This window comes from Trachurus trachurus (genome assembly GCF_905171665.1).
Source record: "Trachurus trachurus genome assembly, chromosome: 3".
Taxonomy (NCBI): domain Eukaryota; kingdom Metazoa; phylum Chordata; class Actinopteri; order Carangiformes; family Carangidae; genus Trachurus; species Trachurus trachurus.
This window is the reverse complement of record NC_139893.1, coordinates 1784201-1801376: the sequence shown is the minus strand read 5'-3', so window position 1 is coordinate 1801376 and position 17176 is coordinate 1784201. Positions and strand designations below refer to the sequence as shown.

Sequence of the window (17176 nt, the reverse complement as noted above, 5' to 3'; positions counted from 1 at the left end):
CCCATATTTGTGCCTACATGCGTAAAACCTGCAGCCATTACTCTGCCCCCTCAAGCTGCAATGATCTGCAGAGGGATCTAGGACTGACTGAACTCATTGGCCTAAAGGATCGAGAACGAAGATCCATTGACTCTTGTGCTTGCCCGCTGTAATTTGTAAATGTGCACTGCAAAAAGTCAAAATCTTTCCAAGAATATTTGTCTTAATTCTTGTCAAAATGTCTCATTTCTAGTCAAAACTAATCTCTTTCCACTTAAAATAAGACTCATCACCTAAAAATTAACTTGTTTTTAGACAGTTTTCACTTGTTTCGAACAAATTTTTTACTTGAAATAAGTAGAAAAATCTGCCAGTGAAAGCAAGTTTTGATTTTGACTTTTTGCAGTGCACATTTACAAATTACAGAGGGCAAGCACAAGAGTCAATGGATCTTCGTTCTCGATCCTTTAGGCCAATGAGTTCAGTCAGTCCTAGATCCCTCTGCAGATCGTTCCAGCTTGAGGGGGCAGAGTAATACACTGCAAAAACTCAAAATCTTTCCAAGAATATTTGTCCTTTTTCTTGTCAAAATGTCTTATTTCTAGTCAAACCTAATCTCTTTCCACTTAAAATAAGACTCATCATCTAAAAATTAACTTGTTTTTTCCTTTCATTTTCACTTGTTCCAAACTAATTTTCACTTGAAATAAGTAGAAAAAAATCAGCCTTTTTGTGTTTGTAATAAGAAAGAAAAAACTTGCTCCACTATCAGATTTTTCTACTTATTTCAAGTGAAAATCAAGCTACTTCTTATGCGACGAGTCTTATTTTAGGTATAATTAGATTTGTTTTGACTAGAAATGACATTTTTGACTGGAAATAGGACAGATATTCTTGGTAAGATTTTGAGTTTTTGCAGTGTGTAGGCCTATACCGTTTGTATAAGGTGTTGTTTTGCGCACTGCTTTCTTAGGTCGCTCTTGTAAAAGAGGTTTTACCTGGTTAAATAAAGGATAAATTACTGTAAAAAAAATTCTTCTTCCTCTGTGGATGCTCAGGTTGGGGGGCGACGGCGGTGACCCTCAGGTGGCGACCATGTGGATCCCCACGCCCAGCATGACTCTGCCCCAGCGCGCGGTTCTGTACGGGACCTGTGCACTGGCCCTGGTGAACTCTGTGGGCCTCCTGGTTCTCCTGGTATGAAATATTGACTAGCACTTTAAAGGGATAGTATCATTTTTTTTAAAGTGGGGTTGTATGATCTCCAAATAGCCCCTAAGTACTTTAATTGCAGTAGAAGACTCTCTGCACTCCTCCCGTTAGCAACGCCAGCCCATAATAGCCCTGCCCAGAGATTTACAACATACAGTGTTGTGAACAGACCCAAAGAAACGGCCTATTTTCACGGCCTAAAAGAGGTTTTACCTGGAAAAAAAATACACAGTTCCATTGTTCACTATAATATAATTTTTTCCAGCCCTTCAAAGTTCAGGAACAACAAAGTTTTTATTTGGACCTAACCAACTGCTGATCGGCGGGCGCTAACCCTGGGCGGAGGGATACGTGAGTTGTTTAGGTCCAAATAAAAACGCCGTGAAAATAGGCTGTTTCTTTGGGTCTGTTCACAACACTGTATGTTGTAAATCTCTGGGCAGGGCTATTATGGGCTGGCGTTGCTAACGGGAGGAGTGCAGAGAGTCTTCTACTGCAATTAAAGTACTTAGGGGCTATTTGTAGATCATACAACCCCACTTTAAAAAAAATGATACTATCCCTTTAATACAGTACTAATTTAGCCCTTATTTCTTACCGTATCTTATTCTGCATTGTAATTTTACTGTGAATCTGCTACTAATATTCTGTTTTTTTCTTATATTTATGCAGATAACAATGCCATGCAGGCAGCGCTGCATGGCATTGTTATCTGTTTTCTTATTTCGTATCTTTTACTGATATAAATGCTGCTGGTACTTTGTCCTCTCTTATATTTATACAGGTTGCTATCCGTTTTCTTATTGTTGTAACTGCTGCTAATACTACACTGCAAAAACTCAAATGTCTTACCAAGAATATTTGTCTTATTTCTAGTCAAAATGTCATTTCTAGTCAAAACAAATCAAATTATACTCAAAATAAGACTCGTCACATTAACTCTTTCGCGACCACACTAATTCCTCAGCACATCCGCTCAGGACCACATGTTTTTGGCTATTTGTTTACCTTTTATCTCACGTCGAACCGAACTCTGTACATCACCTAGAAACAAACGGTCTTCACGTGGTTGAAGAGTGACTTTACAACGTGCTTCTCGAAAAAACTTTTCGCCGCCGTTTCGTTCGTGAGTACGAAGGAGGAGAAGAGAGCTGGGTTTCTCCAAAAATGGAGCTCCCGCTCTAGTTTCAGAGAAAAACGCACTTTTGTGTCAAGTGGCAATCTGCTCATTTTACCGCTACTCTGCAGTGTGGCGTCTCCCAAATCATTTCTACGGCTAAATAAATATATTTGTAGGTAAATCTGGGGGGTGTGGCAGCGTGGAGAGCAGCGGTGCAGCGGTGCAGCGGTGTGGGTCTCTGGCCGCAGCGCAGCAGCTCCGTGACACTGCTGTGTGACTGGCCGGCGGTGGGTGCTCTGGGGCGGGGGCGGCCGGTCACAGCCCCCGCTGCAGAGCGCCCGCTCTGCTGCTCAGCGCCGTGAAAACAGCCGTGATAACCGGCTTTCAAAACCGAGTCTCCAAACCAGAAACGTTTGTAACAGCACCGGAAGAACTCGCCAGATTTGTCGTCGGTCGCTTTTGTCAAAAGAGGGTTTGGAAAGTCGCCAGATTCAGCGAGAAAGTGGCAACACTGTAGCCGACAGCCGCACAGCGCTGCACGCTGTCCCCAGAGCAGCATTCAAGGAGAACGATTACTCAAATAAAACCAAAACCATACAGTTTATAAAAAACATTATGTTTTGATTTTAGTTTAAAACAGTTTTACATATCAGAGGAACCATATTCACACACAGGGTACCTCAGAGTGTCTATTATCGTAATCTGTAAAAAAAACGGTTTTGACGAGTTTACTCGTCAGTGGTCGTGAACGTTCCGTGTACGTTTCGTTAGTTTGATTTTTCCTTTAAACCGAACTGTCAGAAAACGAAAGTCAGCTGGTAATTTGGTTTTCCGTTTCAAACCAAAATCCAAAAAACCACAATTCAGGCTGGTTTTTTCGTTTTTTGGTTTTTGGTTTTAAAACGAAAAAACGAGGAAACCAAAATCAAATTACGGTAAAATTTTGATTGTCTTTTTGTTTTTGATCTTAAACAACACATTAACGCCGATGACGGACCGGAAGTGTCGGAACTTCAAAATAAAAGCCCAGTGAATTGCGTTATAGCCACAGACTGTTGATGAATGGCCTATAAAATCTTTTTTTTTCTTTGTAAATGTTGTGTTTTGAGCACATGGATACATTTTCACAGCTGTGCTTATTTTTACACATAGCGAAGCTGATCGTTAACTCATCATGTACTGTTCTCCTCGCTGCGCTGGGTCTCTGTCTCCATTGCGCACGCTGTAGCGCTTCGCTTCCACTCAGTCAGATCATTTTCACAGCGGACTTCTTTGCAGCCTGATCCACCTGTTTGTGTACCTCTGTGTATGCTCCACCGTGCCATGAGACAAACATGCAAGAAGTAGCGCAGTTTATTGTGTTTCACCGGCGAGGAGCTGTCATTACGCGCGACCATTACGCACGGCGATTCCCCTCATCTAAGCTGCCAATTAGAGTGCCCTGTGCCGGGAAGGGAGCCTGATGAAATCCCGGACTGTAGCCGAGGTCTGGGACTGGATCTCATGTGACTGAAAAGAGTAGAAAAGAACCATAAAGGGGCCGCTGCCACCTGCCAAATATGCCCGGGGTTGGAGACCTCAGGGTCGGGTTGAGTCTCTGAGAAGAGCTGGTCTATGACCCAGCCCCATGCAGCATTATTCCACAAGGTGGCGAACGTTACTGCAGCAGATCGTATATAGCTATATTCCTCAAATAACAAAACAATCAGCCGGTATTCAATTAATAGGCGGGTCTCATATAGGCCTAATGGCGTTCAAGCCATAAAAAAAAAAAAATTAAAAACTATCTGCCGCCGCCTGGGACAAACTGAGGAGGAAATGTTCAGAAACTCTTAGTGGACTGTCTGTGAAGACTGACTGGAGTGAAGCTGACCTCATCACGCTGTGAAAATGCTCTGATTGACCTGGGAGCAAAGCGCTGCAGCGTGCGCAACGGACAGACCGAGGCACGTGAGGAAGATGAACTAATGATGAGCTTGGCCGCTAATGTGTAAAAAATAAGCACAGCTGTGAAAATGTATCCATATGCTCAAAACACAACATTTACAAAGAAAAAAAAAAGATTTTATAGGCCATTCATCTACAGTCTGTGGCTATAACGCAATTCACTGGGCTTTTATTTTGAAGTTCCGACACTTCCGGTCCGTCATCGGCGTTAATGTGTTGTTTAAGATCAAAAACAAAAAGACAATCAAAATTTTACCGTAATTTGATTTTGGTTTCCTCGTATTTTCGTTTTAAAAACAAAAAAACAAAAAACAAAAAACCAGCCTGAATTTTGTTTTTTTGGTTTTTGGTTTGAAACGGAAAACCAAATTACCAGCTGACTTTCGTTTTCTGACAGTTCGGTTTAAAGGAAAAATCAAACTAACGAAACGTACACGGACCGTGAACGTTCGGCAGGCTGTGACGAGTTTACTCGTCAATGGTCGCGAAAGAGTTATAAAGTAGCTTGTTTTTAGACACTTTCTAAGCAGATTTTCACTTGAAATAAGTAGAAGAATCTGATAGTGGAGCAAGTTTTTTTTTTCTTATTACAAGCTCAAAAAGGCAGATTTTTTTTTTCTACTTATTTCAAGTGAACGTTAGTTTGAAACAAGTGAAAATGATCTAAAAACAAGTTCATTTTTAGGTGATGAGTCTTATTTTCAGTGGAAAGAGATTAGTTTTGACTAGAAATGGGACATTTTGACAAGAAAAAGGACAAATATTCTTGGAAAGATTTTGAGTTAGTGCAGTGCAGGTAGCTTCCTACTGTTATCTTTTTGTATGGTATGTCTGTCCGTCTTTAATGTGAGGACTATACGGATGGAAATTAGCTTCGAGCTAAATCTGGCACTTTTAACATGACGTGATGTGCAGCGCATCACAAATTGTCCATTACTGTAATGTGCACTGTCCTTGTCAAATAATCATTAAAGGGATAGTTCACCCAAAATTGAAATTTCACTCATTATCTCCTCCCCATCATGTGGACTAAGGGCTGGGAGAAGTTTCAGAGTCCTCCGTGGCTTCTCTGAGTTACAGGGGGTCTCGGCGTAGCAGTGCATGTCCATATAATGGTTGCAAATGGATACCAACTGTCTTCGTAACAAAAAGACACACCAAAAAACATCCAAATACCTCCATGCTGCTCGTATGTAATGTCCGTCTTGTATTGAAGCCCCGAAATGCGAAATTGTCCCGAAAAAAATTAAATAAGTCTATATTTCAAGCTTGTTTTGTAGCGGAAGCTTCTCAAAGCTCCTCTTCCCGGTTCGTCAAATTTGACGAGAAGCTTCCGCTACAAAACAAGCTTGAAATATAGACTTATTTTTTATTTTTTTTATTTTTTTAAAGTATATTTTTTCAGCTTTTTGCTTTTATTTGATAGTGATGACAGTAGAGATAGACAGGAAATGGGGAGGCAGAGAGAGGGGGAATGACACGCAGGAAAGGTCTGCCCGACGCGGGATTCGAACCGGGGACGCCTGCGGCGAGGACTGTAGCCTCTACATGGGACGGCCGCTCTACCCACTGCGCCACGCACCGCCCCGAAATATAGACTTATTTAATTTTTTTCGGGACAATTTGGCAATATTCGGGGCTTCAATACAAGACGGACATTACATACGAGCAGCATGGAGGTATTTGGATGTTTTTTGGTGTGTCTTTTTGTTACGAAGACAGTTGGTATCCATTTTCAACCGTTATATGGACATGCACTGCTACGCCGAGACCCCCTGTAACTCAGAGAAGCCACGGAGGACTCTGAAACTTCTCCCAGCCCTTAGTCGAGTTTTGGGTGAACTATCCCTTTAAATGAAATGAAAATGAAATGAAAATGAAATGAAAATGAAATGAAATGAAAATGAAATGAAAATGAAAATGTTCCACCACCAGAACCAGCACCAGACCCGGCTGCAGCGGACGGAGGCGAGGATGGAGCAGCTGGAGCAGAGCTCAGTGGTGGAGTTCCTGCAGGAGCTGCCCAGAGGAGCTGCAGGGCTGCAGGCTCAGCACCAGCAGCAGCAGTACTCTAGGAACAAGAGGAGCGAGGAGAAGCTGCAGAAGGAGCTGCTGCAGAAGGAGCTGTTCCTCCACCACCAGCAGCAGGAGGAGGAGGGGGAGGAGCAGCAGGAGGTCAGTCAGGAGGTGGGAGAGGAGCAGGAGAAGAAGACGACAATGACGAAGCACAAACACCGACACGGTCACAACAACCACAAGACGCTGCAGGTTCAGGACGACATGATGACGATGATGACCTACTCCATGGTGCCGGTGAGGAGGCAGGAGGAAGATGATGCACTGTGTGTGTCTGTGTGTTTTATTGATTCATTTTTGTTTTGTTTTATTTGTTTGATCCCTATTAGCTGCGCTCTAGAGCAGCGCTAGTCTTCCTGGGGTCCACACTGCAAAAACTCAAAATCTTACCAAGAATATTTGTCTTATTTCTAGTCAGAGACGTTCTAATATTGAAGGACTTTGTTCTAGTTAAAGCAGAAGTAAGGTGAATGTTTGTGTTAATATAAGTCTTAAATTGTTGTATCTTCCGACAGCAATCACTTCTATAGAGTGTTTGGTCTGAAACACGGGTCTGTCAGTCACTCTGCTCTGCTCTGAGCCCAGGAGAAAACTTTCCTTGTATCCTACAACCTTTATCCAATGAGGAGAGAGAACGGCATAAAGGGGCGGTCCTCTCTGTGTGTGCAGCCAAGGGATGCGCGTGAATGTGGTGACGTAGGGACGAGGGCGGGGACTGCTAACTCCATCTGCTGACAGGAAGTTAGACAAAACCACCGGATCGCTTACTTCTGCTTTAAAATGTAATTTCTAGTCAAAACAAATCTCATTATACTTAAAATAAGACTCATCACATTAAAAAGCAGCTTGTTTTTAGACACTTTTTACTTCTTTCAAGCAGATTTTCACTTGAAATAAGTAGAAAAATCTGACAGTGGAGCAAGTTTTTCTTTTTTTATTACAAGCACAAAAAACTTGCTTTAACTGGCAGATTTTTCTACTTATTTCAAGTGAAAATGATCTAAAAACAAGTTCATTTTTATGTGATTACTCTTATTCTAAGTGGTAAGATTAGATTATTTTTGACTATGAGACATTTTGACTAGAAATAAGACAAATATTCTTGGACAGATTTTGAGCTTTTGCAATGTATGTCACCCCTTTTATACAGCTCATCTCTGGTCCTCTTACAGAGTGAATGCAGAGGCTTAAAGTGGCTTATAATGACGCCATGAGGTTGTTGCTACGACCTGCCAGCCAGTTATTTGTGTCCTCTAATGTGTCTAATGTAACTGTATTATTAAGGCCTTAACCTGCCCTATGATGGGATATCAGTTCACATCCAGGCTTCGTAAGCACTGGCACAATAGTTTGCATCGTTCCTTTTAAACTAACAGTGACAAATTATTGTATTTTTTTTAATTTTTCATCCTGTTTGTTTGTTTTGTTTTGCTTTCTTTTTGTCTTGTATGTTATGTGTGTACTGTATATGTGCATAAGAGTGGACCATATTTGATAATAAAGATTATTAACCGATCAATCAAATGTAAAACAAAAGTAACGGAGACGTTAAAGTGAAACATTACAACAGTTTCCTACGTGTCAAATAATAAATGTAACTTTGATCTAAGTGAAGCGTTTTCATCGTGTTCTGATATTTTCTCTTTTTCTCCTCAGATCAAATTATTGATCGACATCTGTAACAGCACCAAGGGCGTCTGCATCGCTGGTACGTTCACATCAATATATATAAATACATATAATCAATCATCACTCTGTTTCTACTGGGTCTTCATCCTGAACCCTTCTGCTCTTCCAGGACCTCCAGGTCATCAAGGTCCACCAGGACCGCCGGGACCTTCAGGACTTCCAGGACCTTTAGGACCTCCTGGTAAGTCACATTTTCCTATGTTAGTAGCACAACGTGTTCATGTTTCTAAATTGAGTATAATCTATGTACAATATCCAGTTCAATGCATTCTCTTTTCTCCGCATATTATTTGAGGACGGGGTTGTGGGCAAAGAGCGAGCATCCGTTTCATTTGTTTTTAGGTTCCTGGCTGCAGCGAAGCAGCCAAGGAAACTATTGTATTCCTGGCTTTTCTTCTTTATTAGTGTCCGGGCAGCTAAGCTGCCGGGACACTATTGTATTCCTAGGAATTCTTCTTCTTTCTTCTTTCTTCTTCCGAGGAAGTCATACTTCCCATGGGTGAAAACTCACCAAACTTTGCAGAAATGTCCGGCCTGGGGGGGCCACAATAAGCGTTTAAATTTAAAAACTTTAAAAATTCCTACAAAGTCAACGGTAGGTGCTTCAGTGTTGAAACTTCACCAACCTGTAGCCCCAACACTGCTGAAACTTTTGTCAACTTAAACTAATTACAAATTATGAAGTCCATCACTCAGTTTTTTTCAAAAATTGTAAAACTTATTAAATGTATCTCCTCCTACAATTTTTGCTAAATTGTCACCAAACTTGCTACAGAGCATCTCCAGACCGTCCTCCACAAAACTTAGTTCTCGGATTTTTGATTGATCCAAAATTGAGCCTACAATCCATCCAAACGTTTGACTGTAAACAGTACTGTAAACATAGACTATCCAATTCCAGCTAAATACATTTTCAATCTTCCTGAAAAAAAAGAGAATATTTTGGAGTCATGGTTGGTGAAGTTTAGCAAATATCAGAATTTTAACTCAAAAACTGAATTTTCGAGAACATTTTGAATTCTGCTCTCATGGGAACAACTGCAGTCAATGTAAGAGTGGCATTTTGAAACATTCACATTTTCACTTATGAACCAAAACACTTATGGTTAAAAACAAATCACCAACATGTCCATGCTGCCAAGATGCAATTTATGTATTATGAGATTTTTGTTTAGATATTAGAATTTCTGACATTTTGACCATTTTTAAATCTGCCTTGACAAAGAGCAGCCTGGACAGCGACTCTGTACTACACACACCAGTTCTGATTACTCTGTTTGTTTGTCTGTACTGTCTGTTTTGTAATGTTTCATCTCAAGGGACGATCCCTTGATAATAAATTCAACTTGCACACTGCAAAAACTCAAAATCTTACCAAGAATGTTTGTCTTATTTCTAGTCAAAACAAATCTAATTATACAAAAAATAAGACTCATCACATTAAAAAGCAGCTTGTTTTTAGACACTTTTTACTTCTTTCAAGCAGATTTTCACTTGAAATTAGTAGAAAAATCTGATAGTGGAGCAAGTTTTTCTTTCTTATTACAACCACAAAAAACCTGCTTTCACTGGCAGATTTTTCTACTTATTTCAAGAGAAAATTTGTTTGAAACAAGTGAAAATGATCTAAAAACAAGTTCATTTTAAGGTGATGAGTCTTATTTTAAGTGGAAAGAGATTAGTTTTGACTAGAAATGAGACATTTTGACAAGAAATAAGACAAATATTCTTGGAAAGATTTTGATCAGTTTTTGCAGTGTACGTGTCCTTTCTGCTTCACTGACCCATGTTGCTGCTGCTGCTGAGTGCGGCTGTGTTTCCATTCAGCTCACATGTGTGTGCGTGTGTGTGTGTGTCTGTGTCTGTGTGTGTGTGCAGGTTTTCCTGGTGCAGACGGTTTGCCGGGTCACAATGGGACTGATGGCGTTCCGGGTCTGAATGGAGAGCCCGGGGCTGATGGGAAAAGAGGAAAGAAGGGTAAGTAAAAAAAAAAACCCAAAAAGGAGTCTCTCTATTCACCGAGCACTTAGCCGAAGCCTCGGGCGCCGACGGCCTTTTAGGTGAAGGAAGAGCAGCAACAATAGAGCAGGAAAAGACTGAGACAGACACACAACCTGGTCCTCTCCTCCTCTCTTTCCTCTCCTCTCCCCTCTCCTCTGTTTCCTACGTGTCATATACAGTTTTTCTCGATTGCTAAGACACATTATTTCTTGAAAGCTGCTTTTCCTTTTCTCTAAACTGTGAACACAAACCCCAATTTTCAAGCTACATTCACAAAACCTCAGACTCTTCTTGCAAAACCAAACTTTCACCTCAAAACAGTTCAATCTGTGCTCAAAACTGAACTATGTTGTCAAATCGTGCCCCGAGTCAATCAACATTAGCATTATGCAACACAGGTGCATCACAATGAAAATGTGTTGGCAAGTTGTTGTGTAAACAGGTGAAAAGTGACTGGTTCAATCAGTGGGTTCAGGCAACTGGGTTTAGTGTTTTAGCAATTGAAAAAAACTGTAATAAATGTAAGGTCCCGGTCCTGGTCTTGGTCTTGGTCTCTGTCAGTGAGTCATGAGTCATGATGACGTCATGCTTCCTGCTTCATGCCTGTGGTTTCGGGCTGCGGCTGAATGAAGCTTCTCCCACTCCACCGATGATTCAGACTCAGAGTCAATGAGTTCATTCATGGTTCAAACAGCAGAGGAAACTGAGTCTGCTGAGGCCTCAACACTGTTTCTCTATCATCACCCCCCCTCCCACCCTCACCCCACCCCACCGCTCCACCAGGTGAGAGAGGAGAACCTGGGGAAACGGGAGAACCAGGAGAAGCTGGTCCACCTGGAGAGAAGGGAGAACCATCTAATGACGTCATCCTTGAAGGTTTGTGACTGTCAAAGAGTTTATTTCTTTATTCATCTCATACTACAAGTTATATGTTTCAGCTTTAGCATTAGTCTTTTCAACATTGCTTTAGCAGTTTCTTCAACTAGCATTGATTCAACAATTTCTTCAGCTCATTCAGCATTGCTTCAGCAACAGTGTTCAGCTGCTTTCAGCATTCACACGCATTTTCTGCAGGAAATGCTATCTTTTTCTAGTTTCTTTATTCATCCTCATGATAAACTGAAAGGGATACGCCAACTTTTTTTTTTCGTGTCTTGCCTCACTCCCGAGTCCATGACCAGCAGATAGACACCATCCTTTCGACTGTGCGTGCAGTAACAAGGGAGATACGGGCAGAGCTGGCGCACCGCTAATTAGCTTAGCTCAAACGCTGAAAGTGTATAGGTAGGTTTTCCATGGAGTTTTTCCTCAGTCGATGTGAGGGTCTAAGGGCAGAGGATGTTGTTGTGATGCCACAACAAACTGGCAAACTGTTTGTAAAAACGGGCTATACAAATAAAATTGCCTTGCCTTGCCTACACACTTACAGCGTTTCAGCTAAGCTAATTAGCGACTTTAGGTGGAGGCAGGCTAACACTACCCATACACTTCCAGTGTTTGAGCTAAGCTAATTACGGGCGATACGGCTCTATCTCCATGGTTACTGCACGCACAGTCGAAAGGATGGTGTCTATCTGCTGGTCATGGACTCGGGAGTGAGGCAAGACACGAAAAAAAAAATGTTGGCGTATCCCTTTAAGTTCATATCCAGGCAAGTCACAGGTCTTCTTCTCCTTCTTCTCCTCCTCTGAGCAGGGCGTGCTGGTCCTCCAGGACCTCCTGGACCTCCTGGTCCTCCCGGGCCTCAGGGTCCTCCCAGAACCCGACACCACAGAGCCAACCTGCAGGCAGCTCAGACCCTGGGTGAGACTCTGAAACATCTTCACCTTCACACACACACTACAGTCAAATAGTTACCGTGCAATTTCTACATTTCGTTAGCCTCATAGCATAATTGCCTAAGTCATTTTTTGGCCAAATTGAGATATCTGCCTAACTTTCCTCTGCTACCACTGCTGCATCACCTTGCCTTATTGGCTATGTCCTCAACCAATCAGAACACTTTTTAGAGTCCAAAATCACTATCTGCCTAAGTCATCTTTTTGACTTTGCTTGCTAGAAATTGTGTTTTTTCTTTTTTTCCCCGAAAATGTTCAAATATGACTTAGGCAATTATGCTATTAGGCTAACGATTTGTAAACATGAGTGAAATGTCCATATAGGCAAGACAAACAGCACAACAATTAGACACACAACACAAGAGAATTAAGCTAAAAAAAATAAAACCTACATATTTGATATCAAAAAATTAAATTACTAGAAAGTTAAAAGAGAGAGACAGCTGTAGCAGTGTCTCCAGTTTCTGAGCACAGCGTTAAAGGGATAGTTCAACATTTTGTCAAATTGCCCCATTGCCATAGTCCCTATAGTCATAGCAGTAGGTTCGTTACCTTTAATTGTCGGTGCAAGCTGTTTTTAGAACGGCGGAGCAGAGCAGTGAGCTGCTCAGAGCTACGCTACGGAGGCTCATTATGGGATTTCTTGGTTTCCCTCATCAAACTCATCAAATACACAATCCAACAACTCCACAACGCTCTGGTGGACAAGTTGTGACCTGCACATTCACCACGCTATGAGATAATAACACAACGTTACCACACAGAGTTGTTGTAGAGGGAAATTCATGTAAAACCACTGATGCACGTTGCCTTCAGGGACAGTTTTTCATCAAGCAGTCTCTGTATTTCCCTCTAAAACAACTCTGGTTTTGTTGTGGATGAAAAAAATGAATCTCATTTACTTTTTTTCATCATAAAAGTAAAATTGTGACAAAGAGAAGCTTTAATTGACCTCCAGTGTGTGTCTATAACCACCTGTGTGTCTCAGGGCTGCTGCACGTGGTTCCTAACGACGACACGTCGTCAGTGAAGGAGGCGCTGAAGCTGCAGGAGAAACCAGTGAACAATGGTGTGTTTCCACAGCGTGTGTGTGTGTGTGTGTGTTTTATGGAAGTTATACTTTTAAATTTGTCATTTAGGAAGAAGAAACTTTATTGTCATTGTCCAACGAGATACAACAACATTTTGTTAGAGAAAAATCCCTTCCTCCTTTCTTTCCTTCCTTCCTTCCCTTCGTCCTTCCTTCTTCTTCCTTCCTCCTTTGATCCAATTGACCTGATCTGTTCCCTCCCTCCCTCCATCTTTCTTTCCTTCCCTTTTCCCTTCCTTCTTTCCACAATCCTTTCCCCTTCCTTCCTTCCTTCCTTCCTTCCTTCCTTCCTTCCTTCCTTCCTTCCTTCCTTCCTTCCTTCCTTCCTTCCTTCCTTCCTTCCTTCCTTCTTACTTCCTTTTTGACCCAATTGACCCAATCTGTTCCCGCCCTCCTTCTATCTTCCCTTCCTTCTTTCCTCCCATCTTTCCCTTCGTCCTTCCTTCCTTCTTTTCTTCCTTGACCCAGTGTGTACAGTATGAACTTCTGTGTGTCTTAGTATCTATTGCTGTTTACTTTTTTACTGTACTAATATGTTGTCCTATCTCTATGTAAAGCACTCTGAACTGCTTCTGCATGATATGGTGCTATATATATAAATACATTTGAATTAGAATTTGTATAAATAGGAGCAATAATAAATGACAAGGTGCAGATAAAAGTGCTGTGCATAATTTAAAAAGAAATGCTTACAAATGTTTTTCACAGCCACAAAAAGCAGTTTTAGTTTAGTTTTAGTTAGTTAGAACAAGTGATGAAGTCAGCCTGTGAATATTCTCATTTGTCCAGGTCATAGTTTTCTCAAGGAAATTTAAATCGAACGCAACTGGACTTGGTTATTTGTCTAGGAAGACATTTCATCTCTCATCCAAGAGGGCCAGTCTCAGCCTGGTCAGACACCAACATGAAGTGATGAAGCCTCTTCACTGCAAAAATTCAAAATCTTACCAAGAATATTTGTCTTATTTCTAGTCAAAATAAATCTAATTATACTTAAAATAAGACTCATCACATAAAAAGCAGCTTGTTTTTAGACACTTTAGACATTTTTTCAAGCAAATTTTCCACTGTAAATAAGTAGAAAAATCTGACAGTGGAGCAAGTTTTTCTTCCTTATTACAAGCACAAACAACTTGCTTTCACTGGCAGATTTTTCTACTTATTTCAAATAAAAGTTAGTTTGAAACAAGTGAAAATGATCTAAAAACAAGTTAATTTTTAGGTGATGAGTCTTATTTTAAGTGGAAAGAGATTAGTTTTGACTAGAAATGCGACATTTTGACAAGAAATAAGACAAATATTCTTGGAAAGATGTAGAGTTTTTGCAGTGTTGGATGAAGGTGAAACATCTTCCTAGAGACAAATAACCAAGTCCAGTTGCATTTGATTTAAATTTCCTTGAGATAAGTGAAGTGATGTTAGTTGAGTTTTTATTTAGTTTCACTTGGCTCTAATAACCTGCTGCCTGTCAGGTAACTGAATGTCTGTGTTTTCCTGCAGAGTGCCTCATCAAGTCCCTGATCAACCCCAGGAACGTGACGAAGATGAGGAGCACCTTCGGCACCTGGATGAAGGACACGGCTCACACCAACGACGAGAGGATCTGGGTGGCGGAGCACTTCTCTGGTGGGTTCTTCTCCTCCTTCTCCTTCTCCTTCTTCTTCTCCTCCTCCTTCTCCTTTTCCACTGCAGAGGAACACGCTGGTCTGCAGCTTGTTTCAGTCTCACACTGACGCTCTGAGTGTCTGTTCCTCCTCTTCCTCCTCCTGCAGGTCGTGTGTTGAAGGAGTACAGCAGCATCGCCTCCTTCCAGAACAACGTCAGCGACACCGTGGACGTCAGGAAGTTCTACCACGGCTGTGGACACATCGTCCACAACGGCTCCTTCTACTACCACATGGCCGGCAGCTCCAGCATCGCCAGGTCAGTTCAGTTGGGTTAAACATGAACTTTCACCTCATGATGTAATAATCTACCACATTTTGCAAAAAAAAATCTTTATATCATTGTCACTTACTTTGCAACAACAATTAAAGGTAACAAACCTACTGCTATATGACTACAGGGATTATGGCAATGGGCCAATTTGCCAAAATGTTGAACTATCCCTTTAAGACTGTTCCCTCGTTTGGACAGTTGGTTTTTCTCCTTTTATCTGATGAACCAACTATTTCAGATTGTTTCTTGGCCTCGTGGCTCTTTTCATTCTGTTTCTGAGCAGAATATGGGCTCTTTTAAATCCTCCCTAAATATGCACTTTTTCTCCCTGGCAGCAACTCATTTGTCTTTTTCTTTTACTTTACTTTACTTTATTTGTTTATTTGAGCAAAGCTGCTAATTTCCATCCAGAGTCCCATAAACATAAAAACAGTTCAATAACAGTAGGCTACCTACACATAATAATGTAGGACAGGGGTTCTCAACTAGTCTCACTCTGGGCTCCACATGTTCCCATGGTCATTAAGTCGCGACCCACTTTTATAGAATTCAAACCAAGATTTTTTTTTTTAAAGCCTTTAAAAACTCATTTTGCTCTTTATTGAGCAAAGTGCATTTCAGAGCACATGAATGAAACTGAGGAGTTACCATGACAACTGCATGTACCGAAGTGAATAAAAAAATATCAAACTGCACAAAATGGAGACCAACAAAACAATATATTTGACTTCTAATGCATCTCTGCATTCAGAGCATGTTCACAAAATAAAGACCCACAAAACAAAACAAGATTCACTGCATTCAGGCCACATTAATAAGAAACTGATATCTTTGCATTCAGAGCAAATGGAGCAAATAATAAGAAAGTGAGGAGGAGCTTTACAACTGCATGTGTTCACGTTATTTTTCAAAATAAAAGACATGTCCAACATCAGATGTGCATTAAATATTATTTACTTTTTTGACCAGCTGTCCGCGACCCACTTTTGGGTCCCGACCCACCAGTTGAGAACCACTGATGTAGACAACACAAAAAGACAAAAGGGCAACTATGACAATGAAGAACATATTGACAAACACACACTTGTATAGTATTTGTTTATTTATAGTTTGTATTCTATTGCACTTTATGTATTTTATATTATTCTTTTAATTGATCTATACACCACTTCGAGTGCTCTACAAATAAAGTTTGACTTGAGTTGAGTGAAGTTGACCAGTTATGACCTGTTATATTGGCTGGATTTGTTTTCTTTTTTTTTATGAAGGGTTATAACTCCCCCATAAATGCCCCCCTGCCTGCCTGTCTCTGTGTTTCTCTGCTGTTTCCTCTGGTTGATTAACAAACAGCCTCTGGTCTCGTTGGTCTCTTCCTCCTCTCCGTCCTCAGGTTTGACCTGAGCAGCAGGAAGCTGCAGACTCTGGCCATCGACAACGCTCTGCACCACAGCCTCTCCTACCTGCTGCACAACTCCAAGACCTACTTCAAGCTGGCGGTGGACGAGAACGGGCTGTGGCTGGTCTTCGCCTCCAGCGCGGACGACAGCGTGACGGTGGCGCGGCTCGACCAGAAGACCTTCTCGGTCTCCGCCTACATCAACACCAGCTACCCGCGCTCCAAGGCCGGCAACGCCTTCGTGGCCTGCGGCGTGCTCTACGTCACCGACACCAGGGACGCCCGGGTGAGCTTCGCCTTCGACCTGCTGAAGGGGAAGCCGGTCAACGTGACCTTTGACCTGCGGCCCCCGGGCGGCGTCCTGGCCATGCTGTCCTACAGCCCCGAGGACCGACACCTGTACACGTGGGACCACAGCTCCGTCCGGCTGCACGTGGTGCACTTCATCTCTGACGACTGACACACACACACACACACACACACACACACACACTGACACACACATGCACACACACATGCACACTCACACGCAGAGATGGACAGAGTACTCAACCCCAGTACTTGAGTAAAAGTACAAATACTACTGGTCAAAATTTACTCCGTTACAAGTAAAAGTAGCTCAGTCGACATGTTACACACTAAAAAATGTTGGGTTATCTCTGTAACCCAATTTCTGAGTTATTGGTGTTGGGTTAAATTTTTGGGTTATTTTTCCATTTTCAGGGTTATAGGCTATGAATTTAACCCAATTCCTGGGTTGTTCAAGTAATTGGGTTATTTTTCAGTGAGTAACCCATTCATTGGGTTAAGGGTGTAAAAATAACTCAATGTTGTAGTTAGCATAACCCAACTTTTGGGTTGAATATTCAACCCAAAAGTTGGGTCAAAAA

At 41.6% G+C, this 17176-nt stretch overlaps 1 protein-coding gene across 1 annotated transcript; it reads left to right on the top strand.

Annotated features, from left to right (window-relative positions):
• Positions 1-1029: 1029 nt before the first annotated feature.
• gldn (gliomedin) lies at positions 1030-16746 on the top strand (the record flags this gene model as incomplete). Its single annotated transcript, XM_083996947.1, has 11 exons — positions 1030-1176; positions 6194-6571; positions 7991-8042; positions 8160-8204; positions 9917-10000; positions 10799-10900; positions 11720-11827; positions 12851-12931; positions 14453-14578; positions 14725-14875; positions 16281-16746. The coding sequence occupies 11 exons, from the start codon at positions 1030-1032 to the stop codon at positions 16744-16746; spliced, it is 1740 nt and encodes a 579-aa protein (XP_083853073.1).
• Between the last annotated feature and the right edge of the window lie 430 nt (positions 16747-17176).